At 41.6% G+C, this 27,874-nt stretch overlaps 1 protein-coding gene across 5 annotated transcripts in view; it reads right to left on the reverse strand.

Moving 5' to 3' along the window:
* Positions 1-27,874, reverse strand: part of TRPM3 (transient receptor potential cation channel subfamily M member 3) — an 827,868-nt gene that overhangs the window by 73,473 nt on the left and 726,521 nt on the right. For 3 of the 5 annotated variants that reach the window (XM_028089084.1, XM_028089082.1, XM_088019086.1), the window contains 5 exons: positions 17,526-17,626; positions 15,994-16,128; positions 10,614-10,664; positions 2,029-2,064; positions 1,728-1,868 (listed from right to left, as the gene is read on the reverse strand). In XM_028089084.1, the coding sequence (XP_027944885.1) occupies positions 1,728-1,868; positions 2,029-2,064; positions 10,614-10,664; positions 15,994-16,128; positions 17,526-17,626 (464 nt within the window). The remainder of the gene's footprint in view (positions 1-1,727; positions 1,869-2,028; positions 2,065-10,613; positions 10,665-15,993; positions 16,129-17,525; positions 17,627-27,874) is intronic. The other 2 variants (XM_028089086.1, XM_028089085.1) reach the window with 1 other exon arrangement.

Consider the following 27,874-nt stretch of genomic DNA (forward strand, 5'->3'; position numbering starts at 1 on the left):
GTGGTCCAGGAACCATGTGATCCTTTCTGGGGCTCTGTGAAGTCAAGGGTGTTTTCCTAAGAATACTAAGATGCTATTTGGTTTTGACACCATGTTAACATTTTGCAGTGATGGTGCAAAGGCAGTGGTGAGCAAACTGCTGGAGGCCTTAGCAGGAATGAAGAAGGCAGTGACGCCAAACTTTACTAGTTGTCATTAGATTCCACTGTTATGCATTTGAAGTTTAAAGACAAACAAAAAACCAGTTGTACTTAAGAAGTCTTTGATGAGGCCTAAGAAAAAATATTAACTTTATTAAATCTCTACCCTCGATACTAAAAAATGTCTTTTGACTATTTTGAGGGATGAAATGGGAAATGTGCATAAAGCACTTCTGCTACACACTGAACCAGGACAGGTTGTCCTGAGGACAAACATGCAGTTATTTGGATTATGGCCACACTGTTTCATGGGCAATCGACTTGAAGGAACGACTGGCAGACAAACCGTGGTTTACTTAGACTTGGACATTTGGCAGACATTTTTGGAAATGGCCGAAGTGGGTCTGTCATTTCAAGGAAAATAACTGATGGTATCTGTTGCCAATGACAAAATTTTCCAAGCAGAAATTAGAAAAAATTAGAATTTTTGAAAACTTACATATCCTTTCCCCCATGACCTGGACAGTTTTTCAGAAGTTAAAGACTTTTCTGATGAAACCGGAGGTGATATTAATGAAGGTGAGTTTTTAAAATTGTTTAATGAAATGTGTCAACCATCAGACCTACATAACTCAACAAACCAGTATTCTACAATGACCAGTCTACCATGTTCCAGGATCCATACAAAGTGTAAGCTCAATCAATGCATTTTAAAGTAGCAGAGTATGAAAAGTTCATTGATGTCATTTCAGATTTTGTGTTGCAACTAATCTTTAAGAAATTGCCAAACTGAGTTTTGATGTATGTAGCATCAAAAAAGAATATCTATAATTATCTGTAAAGATTATTAAAATACTCCTTCCTTTATATATATATGACACATATATGTCATATTTGTCACATATTTGTGTGAAGTCAGATTTTCTTGGTATATTTCAACCAAAACATCTGGCAGACTGAGTGCAGAAGTAGATATGAGAATCTAGCTTTCTTCCATTAAGCCAGATATTACAGAAACATGCAAAAAAATATAGAACAATGATACTCTTAACACAAATTTTTGTTTTTGAAAATATAGTTATTTTTCAGAAACATGTCATTTGTGTTAACATGTAATGGGCTTCTTACAGTTAATTTAAAATGAATTAATATTCATTAATAAACATTGTTAAGTCTTTAATTTCTAACACAATAATAGCGATCGATAGAACGCCCATAAATAAGAGCTTTTTGGGGTCTTCAATAATTTTTTAAAGGTATAAATAGATCCCAATACCAAAAATCTTGAAAAAGACTGAGGTAGATAAGATGAATTTGAATTTAATTATTATTCCCTGATCATTAAGGCTCACTCCCAGTGCCAGTTTCTGATTTGAACTGGACCTAGTGAGGAAAAGAAAGGATGTATCACCCAATACATTGCCTTTTTTTTTTTTTTTTATGGATGTGATGGTGGAAGGAAGAGGTGGGTGGGCCAGTTGCCTTCTTATCTGATCTCTCCCCTGGAGCTAAGGGGGCCACCTCCCCAATGTGTCCCACCCAAGTCTTCCCTGGAGTCCAGAAAAGGGAACTTGCTGCAAAACTCACCCTCTTGGGGCCAAAGAGATTGTGATAGAGCGTCCGGAAGCGCTTGCGCGTGTAGTTGCAGCGATAAGCCCCGCCCATCAGGTACTCGATCACCAGGCCGATGTCAATCAGGCTGATTCTATAGTCTGGGGGCAGGTTCCCCTGTGAGGGAAGAACGAAACACACACACACACAAACAAATCCAAAAGACAGCGTGGTTTACTAGGGATTCGATGCCATGTGTTCTGTAACTATTTTAGAGTAAAAAAAAAATGAATTAAGAAACATATGAATGTAGTATTATGCTGGTTAATTAATTCACCTTAAAATAGATCCAACCGAAACCTGGATATTCTCGCTTGGAAAGAAGACATAAGTTAAATAAGAAGATGCAGTAATCGTCGGCAATAACAGAAAATCAAAATATTTATTCAAGTCTTCAGCTGGGGAGAAAAAAACACCAGTGTAGCAGAAAAAACACAAGGCTTGACATGGCAAATGCTCTGAGTCCTAGCCGCTAGCAACTCGGTTCCCCAAGCCTTCCCTGGGCCCCCTCCCAGCTCTGCTCTGCCTCTGACCCAGGCTTGTTACTACGCTCCTGCTGATCGTTTACTTCTTCCCACTGACTAAATGAAGACTCCTTCCAGGAGGTGATTGTTATTACCAGGACCTACATCGGGTGGGATATGCTAGGGTTCCTTGGCAAAACCTCTATTAACAATGAAAAAAAAAAAACGAGCACTTTTTCATAAAAGGAGAGTGGATGGATGTCAGAATGAAGTCATTTATGAGCACCCCTTGTGGTTAAAGAGAAAGGAGGTGGCATGAGAAGAGATTTTATTGAGGGAATATTTGTTTTCCTGGAATTAAGGAGGTTTTGGATATTTTCTTTCTTTTTTTTAAGTCAAATTATTCTTTTTTTTCAATATCATATTTTTTATTGTTATGTTAATCACCATACATTACATCATTAGTTTCTGATGTAGTGTTCCACGATTCATTGTTTGTGCATAACACCCAGTGCTCCACGCAGAACGTGCCCTCTTTAATACCCTGGATATTTTCTTTCAAAGAGAATAATGGTTCTTAAACACTATTGTGTTTAAGATAGTGATAGGGTAAGTTTTAGCTGCTTGCGTATATAGATGCAAAAACACAAGAGGTTTTAACATTGTCTACTCATCACTGGTTTCGACATCAAAAGGGCGCTCTGTATGGTCTAAGGAAAATACCTGTTCTTCTAGGTCAAGGAAGAGTTAATTCCATCTGCGGGAAGTTCTGAGCGCACCACGAGTTCCAAAGGGTGTGGATAATTAACTCACTGTCAGGCTCAGTTTTCTGATGGAGGAACGTGCTCTCTACCATGAATAACAAGGGTACTGCCCTGTGTAGGAAGCCCTGCACACTGTGTCCTTACATATATTTTGGAGAGGCGTGAGGGCTCTGTCTACTTTCGTCCTTAATGGAGGACCCACCCCGATGCTGTGTGAGATTTCTGCCACTTCACAGAAGCGGCTCGTAGCCATGGTGGTGGCTCTCCAACTTTGGTGGCATCAGAATCATCTGGTGAACTTGGTGACAGCGCAGAAGACTGGCTTCAAGTTATGGGCTTCTATGAGCTTTATCAGCTCCCCAGGTGATTCTGAGATACGACAAAGTTTGTACTAAATAAGGTGGGTCAGGTGGGCTCACATGGCAGAATTGGAAAATTCATGGTGTATAAACATTGTCATTAGGAAATGAGCTTCACTTGTTTTTGCAGAACTGAGGGTAGGTTTTCCGTTATCCTTACTCAGCTTTGCTATGGCCAACAGCAGCCATTTGAAGGGGATTCAGGGTTTGAGGGGGCCCACTGTATCCTTCCATCAAACTATAGCTTTGATAGTGTTATTGATCTTTGTATTCCCAGGTGCCTTTTATAGTGACTGGTGTGTGGCAGGCATTCAGGATGCGAATGAGTAAAACAGTGCAATTCATTGATGTGGCTGGGATCAAGTCTCAGTTTCATGTTTCTCAGTACTGTGTTCTTGTCAGTAACACAACTAACTAGTCACAGTCTATGAGTTGTGTTTGGGATAGCCCCACGTCACTGTGGAAACTTGACTTGAAATACGCCCTGTCGGTATTTTCAGTGGGGAAGGAACGAAGGGATAGCAGTTCACGCACCAGCCTGTAAGCATAGGAGATCCTGGTGCTACCCTCTAGACTTGCTTGCTGTCCCTGACCAGTCCTACGCATCAGGTTCTACTTTTCCCTTGGCTTGGGGCACAAAGCAGTCTCGGGGGACCTCATTTGAGCCAGCTGAGCTCAATGGGACAGTGGGAAGGCAGTCGGTTGCATTTGTGGTGGAAGCACCTTGAGGCACAGAACCCCTCCCATCCTTGAGCTTGGCTCATCAGAACCCCCACCAAAACGTCCTTTCATAAAAATGGCCTTATTCTCCTGCCTGCCATGCTCAGAATTTCACAGTCTCCTCTGAGGACCAGCTCATCAGTCTAACGGACCTGGCAAGGGGAACGTCCCCGCAGGCCATCAGAAAAGGCCACCTGCCTGACCTCTTTATGCAAAGCATGGCAAAAATAGAGAAAAGGGAACTTAGAGAAAGTGTGAAGATGGTAACTGTTCATGGATTGCCCTTTCCATAAACACGAAACAGTTTGAAAATATTCCTCATGCAACTGCTTTTTTCCACTGTTCGGGGGCAGGTAAACAAGGCTGCGAGTTTCTATCTCGATGGGCTGTACCTGACGGTTAGGCAGGCCTCTTATTTCAAGAGTAGAGGAGCCCCAGAGGCTGGACACGCGCGGGTCAGCCTCCTCTCTTCTGCATTTGGCTCCCATAAGGATGACCTGCAGAGGAGGCCCTGCATTTGTGTTATTTTCCTGGGCACTGTGAGGCAGGCAGGGGAAAAAACACTGGCCGAGAATCAACTGCCCTGAGCTTCTTTCTGTCTGTCCTTCATAAATCAACCAATTTCCCTCAAAGCCTCAGTTTTCTTCCCTGTACAAGGGGTGGAGCTCGGTGGCCTCTATGGTCTATGATGCTCAAGTACCAGGTTGCAGAAACATCCCTACGAGATTTAGTGTGATGCTGTCAAAAAGCAGGATAGCAAGTCTACGAATTTGTGCCCATTTGCAATCCTTGTAAGAATTTTCTAAATTTAAAACACACGAGTAACAGCGAAACTAACCCCTATAGATTTTCTTTTGAGACACCAGTGTGTGAACATCGGTTTGAATTCTAAGAACAAGACACCAATATTGCCTGAAGACCAATAGTGAGCGGTGATAATTATGCTTTTGGATTGTCTATAGGAGTGGGGGTTATCAGGAAAGCGATCATGGTGAAATTCAAAATAATAAAAATTTGAGAGGGGCAAAGAAACGTTTTTTGCAAATGATTTATTCATAAAGGGCTATTAGGCTTATATACGACCAAAGAAGGTGCTGGAATCCTTTTTTGTAGGAACTTCTCATGTAAAGCTTGATTATTTTGAAGTGACTTCTACGGGATCTGGTCTCAAGCCAGAGAAGGGATTCAATGAACCTTCTGGGTTCTGCCTAGCTTGGAGCGCAGGCCTTAAAGGAACTGGCCTGCCTTCTGTTTGACCACAAGGGGGCGATGTTCACCTGACCAAAGCCAATGGCGGTTCCACCAGCATTTACCTGCCTGTTCTGTTTTATATGTGTAACAAGGCGATGTAAATGAATATAGCAGATTGGAGGATTTGGAAATCAGGAGAGAGTCAGAGTCAGATGCCCTTGTTAAAGTGATATCTGGAGGAGGGAGAGCTTACTTTACCAAGTAATGTGTTTGAAAGCCTGCAAGACTGCATCTGTTTTTTTTTTTTTTTCCCTCCAGAGGCTTTGAAAGCGCAGAAATTAAGGGAAATTAGTTTCACAATTTTTACTAGGAAGAATGGAAATCTTTTGGGGAGGAAGAAATAGATTTCATAAAATTAATAAAATCGGGTACAATTTGAGCCTCTTGTGATACCTGTGTCCTGGATGACCCTGAAGGGGTTGGGAGCATTGGAGTATGTCTGACGTGCCGGGCTGACGGCCTTGGCCACCGGTGACCTTAGATGTCAAAGACGCAGAGAACAGCCTGCAGTATGACCCCGCAGTGGAAACAGCACTGGGCTGGACTGTGGTCCTAGCTCTGCCTTTCTGTGACCCTGGGCAGATCATTTCTTTACTCTGTGCCTCAGTTTACACTCTGAAAACAGGCACTTTGGACAGAGTTACTTCGAAAGGTCATGTCTATTTCTAAAGGTCCAATTGTCTGACCACTACCTGGCAGGCTGCTCTTATTTCTATGCTGCCTGGGCACTGGGCAAAGATTGTTGTCCAGAGCGTGCAGGGTTGACATAGTTTCTACTCATCGCCCCTGAAATGTGGTTAGTGGAGCTGAGGGCTCAGAGACAGGGACAGTAAAGGGCTAGACGGGAATGCTGTTGTGCACATCACATCCACCTCCTCTGGAAAAAGCAGAGAAAGTGAACAGCACCTCACATACCACAGGTAATGTCCAAAAACCTTCTGGAGGAGTCTTCCTTCGCTTGGGTGCTTTTCAAATAGGAAGCCAACAACGACATTGGAGGAATGCTCCTTCTGTCATTTCTGTTCTTCCCTCCTCCCTCTTTTGGTAATTACTTTGGTAATTGGTAATGCCTGAACGCTTATGTCCCCTTTCATGCCTCAACAACACATTGCAAGCCATGTGACTCAAACCATTTGATCCACAGAGCGAAACAGAGAACCTTGGCTCTATTGGTAGATACAAACTGACAACATGAAAATGTTGTCCCCTTTTCTCATGCCGTGAGCTACTTCTCTGAAGCTAAGTTTTAATCCATGCCATCCTACAGATGACTTTTAATTAAAAGAGTAGTTTAAATGCATGTATTGGATCTGCTCTTCTGAATATGCTCTTTTTCAGAAGTCAGCTCATGATATCACTATCAGATTTCAGCTGTTTAGGAAACACAGTTTGTGGAAACTTATTAACAAGCCTTCAGAACAAGATTGCTTCCTTCCAGTGTATGTAGCGTGTAAAATGATTGCTGGTTGTTGGGTTTACCAAGGAAGGGTGGGCAAAAGTCTCTTTTAGTGAAAGTTCAAGGAAAAGAGAACATTCCCGCAATGTTCAGCTTGGTTATAGACCAGGCAATCTTTTAAAAAATAAAAACGCTTTTGCAAATCTGCATGAATTTGGCAGATGGGATTATCAAAATGTCCTTTCTTTATCCAAAGAGTGTCTTAAATTCTTCCCCCACCCTTTCATTCTGCCAAAGCTCTGGGTCTTAATTCCCATGTGAATGAATTTTAAACTATCATAATTTCACAACTATTTCTATATAATACTCAACTATCACCCTCCCTTGGTGGGGGATGATAGTACAGGTCATCTGAAGTATTAGCACATTTAAGTTAAGAAAGAAAAACTAGTACTTTAAAACATATAGAGGCACAAATCGAGCAGACAGTTAGCTTCTAAAAATAGCAAGTTAGATTTCACGGAAAAGCAGACAGACTCGGGCTGCTCTGGATTAATGTCTCATTGGTGCATCCAATGGATTTATGCAGGAAAGCGGTTCTGGGAACTGGGCTGGACTCTTATCATTTTAAATTTCTGATTGATGCTGTATAAACAACTTTTTACCTCCTTGCTCCTAGATTGTTCCCTTGAAATTAGTAATTTGAGATTCAGTTCTCCAAACTCAGTTCTCTCGATATCAAGGGAGAGTTGGACTTGGAGATAATCATGCTCTTAACATGGGACCGTTTGATGATTCCTAAATGCTTTGCCTGGATTCCTAAGAGTCACTTGCATTTGATTTTCCAGATATATCATCGAACACGTTTAAGGTTCAGAACTAGGATCCTAACATAGGAGTAGCATTTTGTACCAGGGCTTATCACTTACTGGTTAATATTTTTTTGTCACAGATCACATCAACTAATAGGTAACATAAAGTCCTACAATCATAAAGCACAAAGCACATGCTAATTATCAAGTTCCTTAATTTTGAAAATTGCTTAAACTGCCCAAGATTTTCTTAGCATTTTAAACCTAGCTTTTGTAGACTTTGCGTATCGCATTGGCCTAAATTTCTGGAAGTCATCTGAAACCACTTGAGGAAGGTGAGCACCAATGTTAATTTCTCTCATTTACTTTTTTTTTAAGTTTTATTTTTTTATTTGAGAGAGAGAGAGCGAGAGAGCGAGAGACAGCATGAGTGGGGGGAGAGGCAGATGGAGAGGGGGAAGCAGGCTTCCCGTTGAGCAGGGAGCCCAATGCGGGGCTCGATCCCAGGACCCTGGGATCATGACCTGAGCTGAAGGCAGACACTTAACCGACTGAGCCACCTAGGCGCCCCTCTCTCATTTACTTCTTAAGAAAACACAAAAACCCCTCATTTTTAGCTCCCTTCATCCATATTACATAAAACGTAGAGACTTCCAGCTCCTTTGGTTCCCACTGTTATACCTTTTTGTTGTCCAAGTCAGAGGCTCACCTTTATCATAGAAATAAACGGGAGTCTGCTTTTCCTGTTCCTCTCTCTTCCCAAGGGAAGAAACGAGAAACAGGCTGTCTGTTTCTCCCCACCTTATTGGCAATCTCTTTTCCCAGGTAAAAGGATAAATTGTTCCTAAGCCAGTTCAGAACTACACTGGGTCATCTGTAATCACTTCTTCCAGTTACTAATTCAGTACCTAAATGAATCCTTATGTATTTCTGTTCCAATATTTGGATCACACTTGAAAGAAAAATAAGACCGATCCTAATACTCCTTCCTCCCAAATCCTTACCATCCCATTCTTTCTCGTTAGTTTATATTACTTTTGAAGTACATCTTTAGCTAAGAAGTTAAAAAAAAAAAAAAAAAACCCTACCTTAAAAATACATGCCTTCTAATGCAAGTGACATGAGCCAATGTAAGAGGCAGCAAAGGGGATTTCAGAAGGGAGAAAATGATGTTGCAAAGCAGAGCTGTACAAGGAAGAGAACCTAAGAGGAGGGATTTTGATCATTTATATTCAATGAAATCTAACTGCAAAAATCCCTTAAAAATCAGGCAAGATATTGAGAAACTAGGGGATGAAGGTGAATCAGTGACTTTATTTGAAGGCTCAAATTGGCCACTGGCTGAGATTGAGGGACAAAGGCACAGCTGTCTCCTCAGCAAGCCTCACAATTCCTGCAGGGACACAGACTAGCTCAAGGTGATGTGGGAGGGGATAATATCTTATTTATCATTTAAAAACTCTCAGGACATTTTATTGTACATGAGCGACAAATATCATGGCAAAGAATATGCATTAGATGTGTACACTTAATCTTTCGAGATCCTTCCCCCTATTTAGTTTCCAGGCAATTTTAAGCCGGGGTAAATTACACAATATTGGAAGGCTTGTGGGTAAGAGAAAGGGCTCTGTTGAGGGCAGATGTGCTTCTGGCTCGAAATGGGGCAGATCAGGGAAAGATGTGATCTTGGTAAAATGGTGGTTGGGTTGGATGTATAGAATGCACAGCATCTGTTTCTCTTGCTTTGAAAGAACAACAGGCTTCATTCACTCACACAGATGAAAAATCCTTCAGTAAGGTTGTGTAGCGATGAGAGGAAAGTTTCCAAGAGCCAACAGAAGGTTTTTGTTTATTTTTTGTACCCTTCACTCGTTACTAGCAAAGGTCTAGTTGGTTAATAGGAACATTCTAAGCAGCCTCAGGACTTTTACTTGGCCTTTCAAGGGAAACACCCAAGAGAAGTTCTAGACAATGACTCCATATGAGATGAAGGAATTGTACTCTATTTTTGACCTTACTTTGTAGCTTCCTCTGAGTAGGTCCTATAGGCTTTGGTGAGTGGTGGGTGGGTGTGCATATGTATGTGGAGGGGGTGGGGAAAGTGCCCCCATCTATTTCCTCCTTTGGAGTTAAAACAGCAGTCTCTGGGAATGCTGTCAAGGATTTGGAATGAAGTTACCTCTAAGAGAGATTGAATGGGGCAGAAAAACAAGCACTTAGCTAAGATTAAACATAGCTTCCCTGCACCTCACTCTTCTCATCTATAAATGGGAATCATACTATATAATAATGATAATAAAATAATAATTCAACTTCATAGAATTGTCATGAAGATGAAACGAGCTGCAACGTATAGCAGGCTTAGATTAGTGCCATGTGCCTGGTCGTCACTAAAATTTTATTATTGTTAATCAAAGGATCTGAGTTTGAATTCTGCCTCTTCCCTAACCATGTACTACAGTTCTCACCTCCTTACATTTCAGCCTCTGTATCTGTAAAATGGGAATAATTCTCCTTGATCCTAACCTCCTGCCTTTCCGTCCCCCCCCCCCATCAATTAGATGATAACGTGAAAAAACCTACTGGAAAAAATAAAGTGTTAGAAGAATGGAATGCACATATGTGTTTTTGTCTCTGATACTCCGAGACTTTTTGAGCTACGCTTCCTGTGCTCTGCATAATGTTAGAAGTGACAGTGACGCATGGCATCAGGAGCTAGGACATGAAGATACCTCCTATGGTTAGTCAGACAACATGGAAACTAGCTCCCCAAACAGTGAGGGGCATATGGAAGAAAATGGGCAATGGCAGAAATCCACGCAGCGTGGGGCAAAGCTATCCAAAAATATTACATGTTCTGCTATCCAAAAACATTATGTCCCATGAAAGCATCTAAAACCACAGAGACGGGAGGTAAAACCGCAGTTGCATTGTAAGCAGAGTCATCGTTAAAAGGCGACATACACACAGTGCCCTGAAATGAGGGAGCTCGCAGGGACAGGCACGCTCTGGCAGCTCATGCAAAACAGAGGCACTTTCTAATCACAGGAAGCAGTCAAGACAGGGCCTCCGACCTGCAGTCGAGAGGGTTCTTACCTTTTTGACATCCCTGACCAAGTGGTACAATGTGTTTGAGGGCCCATGTCTCTGAAAACAATAAAGAAGAATCAAATGGTTTTGCTGGTCAGGGGCTCTCATTGGTAAGGCAAGAAGGATCTGGAAGGAAGGGTTCTGGCCGGCGGAGGGACAGTTCGTTAAGATGAACCTTGTTGTAGTTGCTCAGTTGTACCTGCCTTTTCTAAACCAACACGCTGGCAGATTTTTGGATTGTGGTTCCTTGAGAAAAACCGCTTGAGGTTCTAGGTTCAAACTTTGTAAAGGAGGTTGTCAACCTGTGGACAGCTGGGCCCAAACATCATGAAAGGGGCTAGTTTTGAGGCGGGGGGAGATAAAAGGGACCGATTTAGAGCACTGGAAATACACTTCAGCACATGGCTGATCACAACCTGTTTATTACCCATAACAAATGAGAAATTGTCTAAAACAGGTTGGCAAAGTTTTCTGTGAAAAAGAGTCAATATTTTAGACTTTGTGGGTCATATACTTTTCATTGCAATCGTTCGGCTCTGCCATTGTGCAAAAGCAGCTGGAGATAATATGTCAACAAGTGAGCCTGCCCGTGTATCAATAAAACTTTATTTATGGACACCAAAAGAGAATCAAATCTCATATAATTTTAATATGTCACAAAATATCATTCTCCTATTGATTTTTTGCAATCATTAAAAAATGTTTAAAAAACCTTTTTAGCTTGCAGGCCATACAAAAACAGGCAGTGGGCTGGATTTGACTCTTTGGTAGCAGTTTGCTCAAATCTAGTCTAAAGAAAAAGCCACAGGCTCTTGGAAGGAAAAGAGAGGTTAATGTGAAATGACTTGCTATCCCTGTCATCTTTCAGGAATAGGAATGCTAGATAAAATACAGGATGCCCAGTTAAATTTGAATTTCAGATAAATAAGAAATAATTTTTAGTATGAGTATATCCCAAATATTTCATGGGACATGCTCATATTAGAAATTACTCATTGTCGACCTGGGATTCAAATTTAACTGGGCATCCTGTATTTTTATTTGCAAAATCTGGTGACCCTATTGGAGAATCTCAAATAGGGATGGCAAATCCTTTCAGTGCTGTGGGAACACATTCAGGTATGGGTATCACCTCAACTCCCTGCCCATTCATGCGACATCCTTCTCAGAATTCTTTTTCCACTGAGGAATGCAGTCTGATATAGGGATTGAACACACAAACTCTGGAGTCAGAATGCCTGGCTCCACACCCGGCTCTGCTGCCTACCAGCTATGCCTATGTGCAAGCTCCTTATTATTACTGAGGCCATTTGCAGTCCCATAATCCTTCTTGACAGAGTTCTCTGGGGAACCACCACCAGTTGATTTGGGTGATGAAATCTATTGGCCTTTCTTGATCTAGAACTTTCCTACTTCCTTCTTTCCAATCATTGGAATAAATACATCACCTTGATTCTCTAACTGATATGCAAGTCATTAAACTCTGTGTTTTATTTTATTTGTTTTACTGAAAACCCCATTTTCCCTAGCTTTATTGAGATATAATTGAATAAGACATTGTGTAAGTTGCAGGTGTACAATGTGATTTGTTTATCACAATTAGGTTAGTTAACACATCCTTCACTTAACATAATTACCATTTTGTTGTTGATTATGGTGAAAACATTAAAGCTCTAATCTCACAGCAACTTTCAATTATACAATATGGTGTTGTTAACTATAGTTTCCATGCTGTACGTTAGATCCCTGGAATTTATTAGTCTTGTAACGGAAAGTTTATACCCTTTGGCTAACATCTCCCATTTTTCCCGCCCTTCAGCCCCAAATATTTTGAGGATCCTCCAAACTGTGTTTTTATATCTGGCTCCCTTTTCAAATATTAGTTGACCGTATATGCATGTGTTTATTGCTGAACTTTTGACTCTGTTCTATTGGTCTATGTGACTATTTTTATGCCAATACCATACTGTCTTGATTACTATAGCTTCGTGAAGTAGTTTGAAATCAGGAAAGGTGACACTTCTACCTTTGTTCTTTCTCAATATTGCTTTGGATATTTAGAGTCCTTCGTGGTTCCATGTGAATTTTAGCATTGTGTTTCCTATTTCCATGAAAAAATGCCACTGGCATTTTGAAAGGGTGTTGGATCCAGGCCCAGTAAAAATTCCTATTGATGAGATTCCTCAGGCACCTCTGAAACATTAGAAAAATCTCATGACATTCCACACTACAGGAACCTCCCTATGTTGTATACAAAATAGGAGGCCACCTTTGGTATGCCCCTCGAGGCAAGCCCCTGGTGTAGGATAACTTCCTTGCCCCTATTCCTCCCATTCCCTATACTGGAGTTGATAATGAGGACATAAACAAATGGTATAAGATTAAAGGAAAAAAGGGTGCGGGCATCATCTGACAGCCTCTGGGAAAGGAGTGATCCTCCGTGGTGTCTATGGAGCAAGGACAAGAGACATATAGAAATGGAATAAGTACTTTGATAAAATAGGGTGCACCCATTGTAAACTGCCTTTGGAGAAAGTAGATAATCTTCATAGATCACGCTCTGTTTTCTAAATCCAAAATGATTGCGATAAAATGTAAAAAAAATAAGATCACATGGAAGAATGGAAAAACAAGGAAACACTAATGAATAAAAAGAGTCCCTCCGAGGCTATCGGGCGGGAGATGCTTGCAACCTGATCCTGTGTCCGTGTCTCCTCACTCGCCGACGCCGTCCTTTCCTTCAAGGACCCTTCCCCCGCTGGAGCTGGACTCCGACAAAAGGGATTGTATTGAATCTATAAAAGGCTTTGGGTGATATGGACAATGTAACATTATTAACACTTCTAATCCGTGAACATGGGATAGCTTTCCATTTATTTGTGTCTTCTTCAATTTCTTTAATCAATGTCTTATAATTTTTGCTTTATAGATTTTTTTACTTCTTGGTGAAATTTATCTCTAAGTATTTTATAGTTTTTGATGCTTTTGTAAATGGGATTGTTTTATTCTCTTTTCAGATTGTTCATTTAGTGTATAGACATTCAACTGCTTTTCATATGTTGATTTTTTAAAAAGATTTTATTTATTTATTTGAGAGAGCGAGAATGAGAGAGAGAGAGAGAGCACGCACATGAGAGGGGGGAGGGTCAGAGGGAGAAGCAGACTCCCTGCTCAGCAGGGAGCCCGATGCGGGACTCAGATTCTGGGACTCCAGGATATGACCTGAGCCGAAGGCAGTCGCTTAACCAACTGAGCCACCCAGGCGCCCCTCATATGTTGATTTTGTATCGTGAAACTACTTGATTCATTTATTAGTTCTAATAGTTTTGTGTGTGTGTGTGTGTGTGTGTGTGTGTGTGTGTGTGAAGTCTTTAGGATTTTCTATATACAAAATCATGTTATCAGCAAAGACAATTTTACTTCTTCTTTTCCAAATTGGGTGCCTGTTTTTCCCTGCCTCCCTCCCTATTGAGATGATATGAGTTTTGTCTTTCATTCTATTAATGTGATGTGCATTTATTGATTTGCATATATTGAGCCATCCTTGCATTTAGGGATGGAATTCCATTTGGTCGTGGTGTATGATCTTTTCAGTGTGCTGTTGAATTTCAATTGCTAGTATTTGGTCGAGAATTTTTGTACCTATATTCATCAGGGATATTGGCCTGTAGTTTTATTTTCTTACAGTGTCTCACTTTGGTGTCGGTGTAATGCTGGCCTCCTAAAATAAATTTGGGAGTATTGCCTCTTCAAGTTTTTTGAAAAGTTGAACAAGAATTGGGGTTAGTTCTTTAAATGTTTGGTAAGATTCCGCTGTGAAGCCACCTACTCCTGGGCTTTTCTTGTCAGCAGGTTTTTGATTACTGATTCCATCTCCTTAACTTGTTATTGGTCAGTTAAAATTTTTCTATTTCTTCATGATTCAGATTTGGTCAGTTGCATGTTTCTGGGAATTTATCCATTTCACCTAGGGCTAATTATTGATCTTTTGGTGGGGACAGAAACTGGGACCTCCTACTCTATCATTTTCAGTCTATTCATACTGAAAGTGTCACTATGCAGAAGCAAGAAAAATCTGCAGAGAAAACAGACACCTGGAGCCGCTCTGCTAAACTGTTTTCTAGTTCTAGCAGCAGGAAGGAGAGAGAGCCAGTGTGGTACCACCTAACACCCATCACTGGCTGGAGGAAAGGTCAATAAGCTCTATCTCATTAGGGCTGTGCGTGGGGGACAGAGAAGCAGTGACAAATGAGGGGAAGAATAACCTCTACCACAGAAGTGGTGGTTCAGTACTGGCTTTCTTCTTTACTTAGGAGTTTTGTGAACTTGAATAAACCAATTCACTTCTTGGCCTTAGTTTTCTTATCCGTAAAATGCAGGAAAACAATACCTACTCTTTTTCTTAATATTCCAAGTAAAAATGTATTGATCTTGATTAAGAAGTCTTGCATATTTAATACTGCTTCTAATGTATCATAGGAATTACTTCCCAAAAATGCTAATCACAGCTGGACTGAAAGAGTGTTTGGGAAATGTAGCAATGTTGTTTTTATATAAGTATAAACCACATTATAGTCTACTGGAGATCCAAAGGGATTTGCCTTTGTGGAATTCAAAACAAAAGAACAAGCAGCGAATGCTATTGAGGTAGGTCCAGAACCTTCGGGAAGAAAGATTTCTTAACCTTCCTGAATTGTACTCTCCAAGCGGCCTGTTTCCTCTTGAAGTTTCCAATATCTACTCTTTAAACGTCATTGGATTTTAGTGAGTATCAGCTCAGAGCCAACATACTTAACTCACTGAATACTATAAACAACTTCCTAAATAGTAGTTTTTCTTTATGATTACTCCTTGGTGTCCCTAGTAAATGAAGTAGCAAATTATTACAAAACAATACAAAAAATATTTTGTGGTAACTCCAAGCAAGGGGTATTGTACACTTTATTCCATTATAGAGGAAAAGGAATGAATGTCATAGCTCTGAGGACAACAAGATGGTGTGGGATAGTTAATGGGTCTCCTTTGACACTTTGGATTAAATCAGTTCTCCTCTGCTGATTGCCTCAAATGCCCTCTGGGCTTACAGCATACACTGTGTTCTAATTTTCAGAGCCTCGTGGGTTTGTGTAAGAATCTGAGAATGTTAGCTTTTGGTGTGATCGCATAACTCTCCCCCTTAGATGCTGACAACTGAGCAGTTAAAACAAGTGGAATCTTGGTGACTTGGCATTGTTGTCTAAAGGTCTAAGGGAACACTTGTGAAAAATGATCCATGCATTTGGAGGGAAGGGAAGAGACTCACAGGCGTGTGCGGGGGCAGGAGAAGGTAAAACAAACAACCAAACAAAACACAGAGAAAATAAAAAGTGCCTTAGCTTGGTCCTACCGTATTGTACAATTCCTCTAGTCTGGAGATGGTGAGAAAGCGGTGCATGCTTACTCCATTCTCTATGAGTAATTTCACAAAATCCACTCTGTCCAGAACTAGGGCATCCAGCATGGCTTGCTCCAAAGACCCCACCTGCAAATCAAGTCACTGAGTTAGTCTGCCCCAGGTTCTAGGGATGCAGTTCCTTGGTGTTCACCTGAACAGTTAAGACATGCCTTTGACATCTGGTAAACCTTCAACACATCCAAGAACATGCTAGCAAGACCGTTCCCAACACCACTTTTGGGACAGCCACAATCTCGCTTGTGTTTTGGGACCTGCCTTTGCAAATAGAATTCAAAGTTTTCTAGTTCCAAAAGCTATTCCCTCCTTGACTCCATTTTTTTTCCCTTCTGGATCCTAGGAAGACGCAGGGTATACAAGAATTTTCCTTGTATTCTCTGACCAAACTTCTGCAGTACTAGTGAAGTGCCGAAGTGGGTACTTTGCTGTCCTCCTTTTCATCTTCCTGAGGCTCTGAATTAGACCCCCACTACCTGAAAAGAGGGACCCCAGCAAAAAATATACAGTAAGTAGGCCCTTCTTTATTTTAATTAAGTGTTAGACTACCTTGCTTCTGCCTCACCCATTTCTATGCAGAGATGAAGCAACTATTTAGGTTCTTTGGTCTGTTTACCAGGGTTTTATTCAATTCATTTCACGAAAATTTCCCAATGTCTATACTCCTTGACAAATCTTTCCACACTAGCCATCTACTAGCGGCACTAAATAAAGACAGGGGTTTCATGGGGGGCTGGGGGGGCAGCAGCTCTGTGCGGGAAAGACAGGGTTAAAGAAGACCTGTCCATGAGGGTATTGCCCTTCAGTTATTCTAGCACAGAAATCAAATCTCAGACTGCTGGCTGCCTCCTAGGGATCCAGGCACCAACCACCCAATTGCCAATTTTCCAAGTTTTTAATTTTGGTAATGTCGGTTGAGGGAAACAAACCAAGAACAGTTATATAAAGCTTTGGTTCCCTCTGTGTGGTGCTTGGGAATAGAGAGGACCTGTGCTCAGCCACCAGGACCAGATGGTACCTGCATGCGGGAGCTTGCTAATCCTGCGTCCTGAGGTGTGATGGAGCCATACGCTAGCATGGCAGCAGCAACCTCAGAGACAATCAGAAACAAACTGCTAGTTCTATGCCTTCCTTCACTTTCACGAACAGACTTTTGTCTTCTATGTTTTCTCAGACGTATGGAAGAGATGGCATCATTTGCAGCTGAACGTTGCCATCAGAGGCCACCCGGAGATGGGAACTGTCTGGAATGTTTGCAGTTGTGCTTTGTCATGGCGTCAACCAGGTGGCAGTGTTTTCCTAAATATGAGAAAGGGGCCCTGAGCCCAAGGAGGGCTACCAGGGAGGGAACATCTGCATCCTAGAGAAGAGGCAGCAGCTTCTCCGAGCTGCTCTCAGACGGAGACTCCTTAAGCAAATACCGTTGCCCAAGCAAGTGGGCTTTGCAGGGGTGGTGACATATACTCTACCGGCCACTGCTGCCCATAAATAAAGATCTGGCTGCGAGCGATGTCCACTCTGTTCCAGGCTAGAGCTAAGCTCAGCTGGTCTGGGGCTGAGGCATTTGTTCCTGTGCAGACAAGGAGGAAGAAAGAGTGGGAGAGAGAAAGCAATGATGAGTTATTATACCAAGAAGACCTACTCCACGACTCTCCCATCAACACCCCCTCTTCCTGAAGAGTGGACTCAGCTGGGCAACAGGGCTTCTCAGACGGGGCACTACTGGCCTCTGGGGGCAGGATAATTCTCTCCTGTGGGGGCTGTCCTGCACATTGTGGATTATTTAGCAGCATCCCTGAATTCAACCCAGTAGAGGCCCATGACACCCCCACCCAAGTCATGACAATCCAGGATGTCTCCAGACACTGCCAGATGCCTCCAGGAGGAAGGAAAGAGACAAAATCAGCTCACTGAAGATGACCGCTCAGCACTGTTGCTAGTCCACGTGTGGCCCGTGGAGCTGAAGCTGCAGCAGCACCTGGGCGCTTGCTAGAAATGCAGATGCTCAGGCCCCACCCTAGATCTGCTAAATCAGAATCCGTATTTTAACAAGGTCTCAGATGATTCATGCGCACATTCAAGTTTGAGAAGCAGGACTCTGTAACACGTGTTGTTTCTGCTGGCTGATCACTGGTGCGAAGCGTTGCTCCCAATGTATGTTGCACAGGGCTATGCCCTTGTCAACTAGTGGGCCAGCTTGGCCAGTCTATAGAAAAAGAGTTAAGATCTTTTAAGAGAAAGGCAAACAAGTGGCTTAGGTTTTTTTTTTTGATTGGTGGGTAGAAGCCACTGGAATAATTTCAGTTTCCTGTTATTCTCCAGACTCTGTGGCTAGACCTGTGTGGTTCACGAGTGGCTATTTAAAGCTAAATTAAAATGAAATACAACAAAAACTTTAATTCTCCAGTCACACTAGCCACGTTTCAAATGCTCAGGAGCCATATGTGGCTAGTGGTCTTTGACTTGAAGAGTGCAGATTCAGAAGAGTTCCAACATCATCGAAGGTTCTGTTGGAAAGGGGCTGGTCTAGATCAATGCATCCTGTCAATAAATGCGAGCTGCCAAGCAGCTGGGTGTGAGGCCTGAGAACGGGAGGTAGAGAGAACACTGGGCTACAGTCAGGGGACCCACGTCTGCCATTTTACAGCTGTGTGACTTTGGTCCTCTCTGTACCACTGTTCTATCACCTTGTGAAATGGGAACAATAAGAATGATCCTGTTTACTGGCTGGGATGGGAGACTAGAGTGAGATCATATAAATGAATTCACATGTGAACTGGGTTTTTGCAGTTAATACCCTGGGTACCCTGACCAGGACTCATCCCTAAATATTTGCCTGACCCCATGCTGCTAGATGTCCCACCAGAGGGGAGCAGGGTATAGAGACAGCGCTCTTACCTGCCTCAGAGTTTTTGGACATCTACTGTGTGCTAGGCAACCTATTAGGCACTTGCACGTGTTATCATATGTAATGTCCCAAATAATCCTGGGAAATGGGTCTTACTGTCTCTGTTTGACAGATGAAGATAACTGAGGTCCAGAGAGGTTAAAAACCAAATAGCTACTAACAGAACGGAAACAGAAGAGGCATTTATCATGCCAGACGTGAGATTCAGCCCCAGTGAGTTTTCCCTTCATTCCACCTCTGCTGATTCTGATGTTTGTGAGGGAGGGGTGGCTAGCAAATGCTAGTACTGCCCAGTTTTCTGGATTCTTTAGCAGTGGAGGCTCGAAGCAATTAGCAGCAGATAGGGTTGCTGGTGATAAAGCAGTGATTCACAAAGTCTGTTGCACATTAGAATCACCCGGGCAGCTTTTAAAACATCCCTACGCCCAGATTGCACCCCAAAACAACCACATCCCATTGGTGGGGTGGGAGCCAGGCTTTGATAGCTTTAAAAATCTCCAGGTGTTTCCAATGTGCCCCAGAGCTTGGGGAACACTGTGCTACATGATTCCGTCTGCTGCCTCCCCTTAACTCTTCCTTCTTGGCTCTGAGATATTAAAGTTAAGAATTGGGTGAGCAAAATGCTCTCTAGATAGCACCTCTCAAATTTGAGCATGCATAGGAATAACCTGGAGAGCTTTTTAAAACAGAGTCTTGGGCCCCACCTCCAGAGAATCAGATTAAGTAGGTCTGGGGTGGGACCTGATTTTCTGCATTTCTAATCTCCCAGGTGGTGCTGGTGCTGATGAGCTGAGACTTTCATTTGAATAACAAAGACCCTAGAGAGCTGTGTGCCACTTTTCCCTCACAGGGCAAAGGGCATTTTGATTCTGGTGTCTACACATGGATGGGTTCCGTATAAACCACTTACTTGTAGTAAATTAATTAGTGTTTGGGATGATGAATATTATCCGTTTACAGAAGGATTTTTCTTTTAAAAATTATCACCTCAGGTGATAACATCAGAAACCACAAACTAATACCAGGGTAACTGGTGTAAACAAGGGATAAATAGGAAAATGTCAAAATGTACAGTCATCATTTTGAATTTTTTTTTTTTTTTTTTTGAAGGAAAGAAAGGGAAGGCTCACTGGGGATGCGTTTGGAAAGGTAGCACTTTATACTTTGCTCCCTTAGAGGCTTTATTGGTCGTTGCTGACCTGCTGTAATGGTTTAATCATTCACTTTGCCATTTGTATGCCACAAATTTGTATGTCACCCAGTCAAAGGTAGCAGCACAAATCTGAACAAGAACAAAGGAGGAAGCAGCTACTGGGGTCAATGTGAGCTACCTGAATGTAGTTACATTGTGAAGTGAAATCACAAAGCCAGTGTGTCTTGACTTCTCAAAAATTGAAAATACATCACTCAAAAGTGATGCTGGGTGACAGTTTGGATCAGAGGTTCTCAACTTGGGTGACCAACCATCCCAGCTGCCCAGGAGAGTCAGGCTGTTAGCACTGTCAGTCCTGGGAGACCTGTCAGTCCTGCACCAACCTGGATGGCTGGTCACCCTATGCGACACTGCAGTTGCATGCTGGAATTTGCCTGAAGAGCTTGAGATATACTCGTGCTTGGGAGCCGTCCCAGAGATTCTGGTTTCATTGGTCCTGGGCATTGCAGTTTTTAAAAGCTCCCCAAGAGCTTTTAAGAACAAGAGGTCCTTAACCTTATCTTCACATTAGAATCATGAAGACAAGGCGAAGAACCTTGAGGCTAGATAATACATGATAATAACATAATAGGATAGATAATATATCATTCACTTATTCCCCTGGTTATTCATTTATTTACACATTAAAAAAATCCAGATTTCATGCCTTCTTTTATGGCAGGCACCACGCCAGTCTGAGGACCAAGGTGAGTAGAACAGAGTCCATTGTCTTGAGAGCTTACATTCTAGAGGAAGAGCTAGGTCAGTAAGTAAATACATCATCTCATGCAGTCATTCATTTATCTCCTCAACAGATATTGAATACCTTCTATGGCAGGAATTGTTTTATCACTGAACATCCATCCAGTGGTGAGGAAGATAGCTAAGGTCACTCTGTGTACAGAGCTTACTACTTACTTTTACCCATGGAGGGGCAGCACTCAGAAAGTAAAGGAATAAGGAAACTAAGGAACTGGGTACTTTCTGATTGTGTAAGTGCTGTGAAGGAGCACGGTCATTCCCGAGAGATGTGGGACCTGTGTCTAGAGGAACACTTTGAGTCATTCCAAGTCAATGTGGCGGCACCATTCTGGCTACCCAGCCTCACATGATCCAATCAACTGGAGTGATCTGCTGGCCAGGATGCCCTACTGAAACCAGGGCTGAGTATGAAGCCATTGGATAACATCATAGATACAAGTCTGGGTGTCCTTTGGGGCATCTGGTTGGTCCTGTGAGGCAAAGAGAGGGTTGGAAAATGCCCTGAAATATTGAAATGGGTCTGGGGATCCATGAAGATCCTGGTTTGGGCTAAGGGTACACCATCCATATGACACTGTGGCCCTGGCTGAGGCCAGATCCCAGGTGGGCATGGAGAAGGCCTTTTAAAATACTGGCTTCATGGTGGTACTGATAATGACCCGGGTAGGGGTGGAGCTGCTCCATTAGGATGAATGGACAGGAGACCTCCCTGAGAATAACATTTGAACTGGGACCTAAATAATTAGAAAAAGCCATCATGTGAAGATCTGGGCAGGGGGCAGGAGTGGGGGAGCATTCCAGGAAGAGGGAACATCAAATATAAAGGCCCTGATGTGGGAATGAATACACATAGGTTTAAGACATAAAAAAATAGAGTTTTAATATTTCCTCTTTCTGCGGGAGGTCAGGGAAGATTTAAGTGTTTTAAATCTTAAATAAAATCTTAAATAAAAGTATTTGAGATAATAGTTTTAAGGGAGGGATTAGTTCACTAGGCAAATGAGATGAAGAAAAGCATTGTAGCAAAAGGAACAGCCTATGCAAGGATTGGGAGAGTTAAATGGCCCAGTGAGTTTGGGAAATTCATGGGAAGACATTGAGGGAGAATCAGTGCTTGAGGTATATGTGAGTTAGAAGCAGAGAGAGATGAAACCAGAATGGAAGGACTTGTACATGATATTGGAGGAGTTTCCCTTTATTCTGAAGATGTGGGGAAACCACTGGAACACCTTGTTTCAGAAATAATGCAGTCAAATGACATATCAGATAAAGGGCTAGTATCCAAAATCTATAAAGAACTTATCAAACTCAACACCCAAAGAACAAATAATCCAATCAAGAAATGGGCAGAAGACATGAACGGACATTTCTGCAAAGAAGACATCCAAATGGCCAACAGACATAGGAAAAAGTACTCACCATCACTCGGCATCAGGGAAATAAAAATCAAAACCTCAATGAGATACCGCCTCACACCTGTCAGAATGGCTAAAGTCAGGAAAACACAGATGTTGGCAAGGACGCGGAGAAAGGGGAACCCTCCTACACCGTTGGTGGGAATGCAAGCAGGTGCAGCCACTCCGGAAAACAGTATGGAGGTTCCTCAAAAAGTTGAAAATGGAGCTGCCCTATGACCCAGCAATTGCACTACTGGGTACTCACCACAAAGATACAAATGTAGTGATCTGAAGGGGCATGGGCACCCCAATGTTTATAGCAGCAATGTCCACAATAGCCAAACTATGGAAAGAACCTACATGTCCATCGACAGATGAATGGATAAAGAAGATGTGGTGTATATATATATAGACAATGGAATATTATGCAGCCATCAAAAAATGAAATCTTGCCATTTGCAACGACGAGGATGGAACTAGAGGGTACTATGCTAAGCGAAATAAGTCAATCAGAGAAAGACAATTATCATGTGATCTCACTGATACGTGGAATTTGAGAAACAAGGCAGAGGATCATAGGGGAAGGGAGGGAAAAATGAAACAAGATGAAACCAGAGAGGGAGACAAACCATGAGAGACTCTTAATCTCAGGAAACAAACTGAGGGTTGCTGGAGTGGTGGGGGGTGGGAGGGATGGGGTGGCTGGGTGATGGACACTGGGGAGGGTATGTGCTATGGTGAGTGCTGTGAATTGTGTAAGACTGATGAATCACAGACCTGTACCCCTGAAACAAGTAATACATTATATGTTAAAAAAAAAAAAGAAAGAAAGAATGCAGTCAGATGCATTCTTAGAAAAATTCCTTTGGCAGCAGTGTGAAGGGTAGGTAGGAGGGGACATTGGACTGGAGGGAGGGAGAGCAATAAGGAAAGTTTTGCCATATTCTAGGAAAGGGATAATGATCTGAAGGGGCAGCTGGGATGGAGGGATATTTAGAAAGCACAGTTGATAGCTTTGGGTAAGAGATTTAAAGTGGGGAGCAAGAGAAGTCAAAAGTGGTCTCCTAACTCTAGGTTGGGAACCCAGGTACATAATGACCAACTGAGATTGGCAATGCAAGATAAAAACAAGTATTGGGGGACAGCAAAATTGCATTCTTGAATATATTGAGCTTAAAATGCCTGTGGTATATCCATCCCAGTGGGAATAACCAGACGCCACTGGATATTGAAATGTGGGGCAGAGGAAGGGTGAGTCTGGAGACAAGAGATTTAGAAAATATTACCATAAAGGTGATAAGAAGAGAGCAGAGGATGGATCATTGAATAACACCAATATATAAAAGCTATGAAAGTAAGGCAAATCTTTAGAAAGAAATCACACACAAGCACATACAGAAAACAGAGAGATAGGAAGAGAACCTGGAGGTCATGGTGCCCTAAACTATGGGAAGAGAGACTTTTAAGAAAGAGGGGGTGCTTGTTAGGTCAAAGGCTGCAAAGACAGCAAGTAAAAAAGATAGGCTTTCTTTCTTTCTTTTTTTTTTAAGATTATTTATTTTAGAAAGAGAGAGCGAGCTGGGGTGGGGTGGGGGGAAGAGGCTGAGGGCAAGGGAGAGAGAGAATCTCAAGCAGACTCCACACCTAGTGCAGAGCCCTGGATGCTGGGGCTAGATCCCAGGACCCCAAGATCATGACCTGAGCCAAAATCAAGAGCTGGATGCTTAACCAACTGAACCATCCAGACGCCCCGATTGGCTTTCCTTCTTTACAACTCTATTTATTACAAGGGACCAGCTTATGTATCTATTAGTTTATTATTTATTTCCTTCTCCAGAGTGTAAACCTCAAGAGGCCAGGGAGTTAGTCTACTTTATTCACTGTTGTATTCTGAGAGTTCAGAACAGTGCCTGGCACATAACGGGTGCTCAATGACCATTTGCTGAATGAATGAACTGAACCCCAAAGTGTGCATTGGACTTGGCAGTTAAGAAGTCTTTGACGATGTTAGTGGGTGCACCTTTAGTAGAGTATGAGAATAAAAGCATGTCTGCAATCTCTTCCCTCAAGGAGAATGCAATCTAATAAGCATGGAGGTGGGATGGGTAAAGAGAGAGCTAGGAAGAATCTACAAATCACGCTACCAAAGAACGAAGTGGTTAAGTGCTATAGAAACTATACGTATAAGCCCAGAATATTTCCTTGTCAGCTGTGTCACTTTGAGGAGGAAATAGCCTTTGATTCTAGTAGGGAAGGATGGTGGAGATTTGAACAAATGGAGTGTGTGGTGGGCTGAATGATGCCCCCACCTCTCAAAGTTGTGCATGTCCTGATCCCGGGAACCAGTGAAGATGTTACTTTACATGGCAAAGGAGACTTTGCAAATGCGATTAAGAATTTTGAGACAAGGAGGTTATAGTGGCTTATCTGGTGGGCTCAATGCAATATAATCACAAGGGTCCTTATAAGGGGGAGGCAAGGGATTCAAAGTAGTCCTAGGACATGTGAAGATGAAAACATTGGTCGGACCAATGCAAGCAAGGAGCCACAAGTCAAGGAATGTGGACAACCTCCAGAAGCCGAAAAAAGCAAGGAAATGATTCTCCCCTGAAGTTTCAGAAGGAATATAACCTTGCTGACACCTTAATTTTAGACTTCCAGCCTCTAAAATTATAAGAGAATGAATTTTTTTTCTTTTGTTTTAAGCTACTAAGTTTGTGGTAATTTCTAAGTAAAAGAAAACTATTAGCCATTAAAAATACTATTGTAGGTAAACCATGAAGATAAGAAGGTAAAATGGAGTTGGGAAAGCAGGAGTATTTAACATGTTGGCTGTAGTGCAGTGCAGGATTCTCAAACTTTAATGAGCATATGATTCATTTGGGAATCTTGCTTAAATGGTGACTCTGATTCAGTTGGTCTGGGGTGGGACTACTATTTCTATTTCTTTAGACAGCACTCATTACTACTATGAGCAATGATTAATCTTGTGCATGTACCCTTGCTCCCTTTTCTCTCCTCCGCCATTTGATTTCAGAATATACCATTATATTTTTAGTGTTTCACTTGGTTCTGTTAAATATGCTTACATTTCTATTACTAATATTTGAATTGTCAGTCTTAAATTATATTCCTTACTGTAGTAGGCAAAAGGTACAGATGTTATAATGAGTCAAAAAGCCTACCACCTCTACCTCCATCCTTTCTCCTCTTAATTGCTTTTTGTTGTTGTGTTATTCCTACCTTGGAAAGCAGGAAACACTTAAATTCCTTTCTGTTACTCAAAGTCCCATTTTTGTTTTTTTCTCTTAGTTCTGTTAGATTCTAGTATCAATGCTTACAATTAGTAATTTTGCCAGCATGTACCCAAGCATCTCTTCGTTGGTAGGTTGCATCTTCTCTAGTAGTTTTTCCAAGAGGAACTCATGGAAACAATATTGTCAGAGTTCTAGAATGTTCTAAACTGTTTTTTTTTAAGTAGTCTTTATAGTTGAATGACATTGTCTCAGTATAAAAATCTGTTGATCTATTATCTCCTGGCATTGAATGTTACTGTGAAAAGGTTTGTAGATGACTTGATTTTTTTAATCTCATGAAAGACTTGATCATTTTTGCCTGGTGGCCCAAAGTAGTCTTTATTTTTCTTTGAGGATCAGTAATTTTACTAGGATGTTTCTAGGTGTTGAGGATTCTGAATCAGTTTAACCTGGCACAAGGTGGCCCTTTTAATATTTAGATCGAAGTTTCAAAACTTGTTTGATGAAAAAATTCTTAAGTTATGTGTTCTGATCCATTACTTTGGTTTTCTTCTTTGGAGATACCAGTTATGCTTATGCTGGATCTCCATTTTCAGTCTTCTATAAATATAATTTCTCCTTAATTCTAATTAACTCTTTATTTCTGTTTCAATTTTATTTCTGTTCACTTTCCTCATTTCTATCCTCTGTGCCCTGCACTAGGTTTTTCACGATGCATATTTGATCTTGCACCCTTTCTCAAGTCTGTAATTTTGTGCTGATTTCAGTTTCCCCCTTGACTTCATTCCTGAATGCTACGCACATTTTATCTCCTCTTGCTGCCTCACCTACTCTTACCAGAATTTTGGTATTCCAACTTGGAAGTATTACTTCATAGATTAAGTGCTTCACTGAGTTTTAATTTTTTTCAAAGGTCACGGTAAAATATTTATTCATAACATTTATCTGTTTTCTGGAAACATTTTTACAGAGTATTCTTCTGTGCATACACTTTGCCCTTTTGTTATTTTTTTCTTAGACTGTATCTATATGCTAATTGCTTTTTTATTATTTATCATCTAGTGAGTGGGGTTACAATGGGCCCAGGATAGCATTCCAGGCTACTTATTATTCACAACTGGAAAGCTTCTCAGCTCCCACAAAGACAAGCTCTTTGCTGCAAACAGGACTTAACTGTATAATTCTTTATGTAGCCAACTACCTCTATTTCTAGGTACAAAGTCAGGATCAGGGGTGACCATCGACCTCACTCTGGCTCTTGCACATGCTGTTCCAGGCAAAGGAGAGAACTTTGCACCTTAGGGCATTCCTCACATCTAGGAATTACATTTTGGTGCTTTCTGAGGATTGCTGCTGCTAGTTCCTCTCTCCTCAGCTTTTACTCTTTCCTCCCACAGAGCTCTTGCATTTACAAATATTTTGGAATATTTCCCAGTTTTTACCAAAAATAGAGTTTTGTTTTCTTCCTTCTCTTTTCATTATTGGTTTTTGAAGCTTTCTAGAAGAAGAGACTGATGAATTTGTGTTGCCATGTTTGCACTGGACATCCTGAAGGATTCTGTAGGTAGAAGAGTGTTTTTGATCAGACCTTTTCATTAGTAGTGTTCCTCTAATTGAAGTACTGAGGATGGACAGGGCTATGCCAATAAGAAGCATACAGGGAAGATCCTGCAAGAAGCCACTGCAATTAATCAGGTCCAACGTCCTGAAGGGTCTAATGGTGCTAAACAAGGAGGAAAAGAAGGGATAGACATATGAGATATTGTGGGGTAAAAATGCCCCAAATTAGTAAGAATTTGCTTGAACAAAGGGAGGAAAAATGTGATGGAGATTTTGAGCCTGAAGAACTTCACAGATAGGGGCTGTATGAACATAACTGGGGAACTCAGGTAGAAATCAACTTTTTGGGGAAAGATGACTTTTTAAAAAAAATATATGTAGATTTAGAGACAATTTGTTTGAATTCGGGGTGCATAGTGACACCCAAGGGAGCTGTCCAGTAGGCAATTAGAAAAGGGGGCAGGGAGGGAAGCTGGAGCTGGAGATATAACTGGAGGTCATTCGTGCAGACATGATATTAAAGCCATGGTATTTTATAATTTTGACAGAAGGCAGAGTTGAGAAGTAAGAATGTCTGATGAAGGAGACAAAGGAGCAGTCAGAAATGTAGAACACTCAATACCTCTGACACCAAGGAAAGGTAAAAATAAATACGATTACCATCATTTATTGAAAGCCAATTGCATACTAGGTATTTTACATTTATTATCTCATTTAATACTTACAAAAACCCTGTACAGTG

Source organism: Eumetopias jubatus, unplaced genomic scaffold (assembly GCF_037043125.1).
Source record: "Eumetopias jubatus isolate StellerSeaLion01/CBP00866 unplaced genomic scaffold, mEumJub1_p1.0 scaffold_15, whole genome shotgun sequence".
Classification (NCBI taxonomy): domain Eukaryota; kingdom Metazoa; phylum Chordata; class Mammalia; order Carnivora; family Otariidae; genus Eumetopias; species Eumetopias jubatus.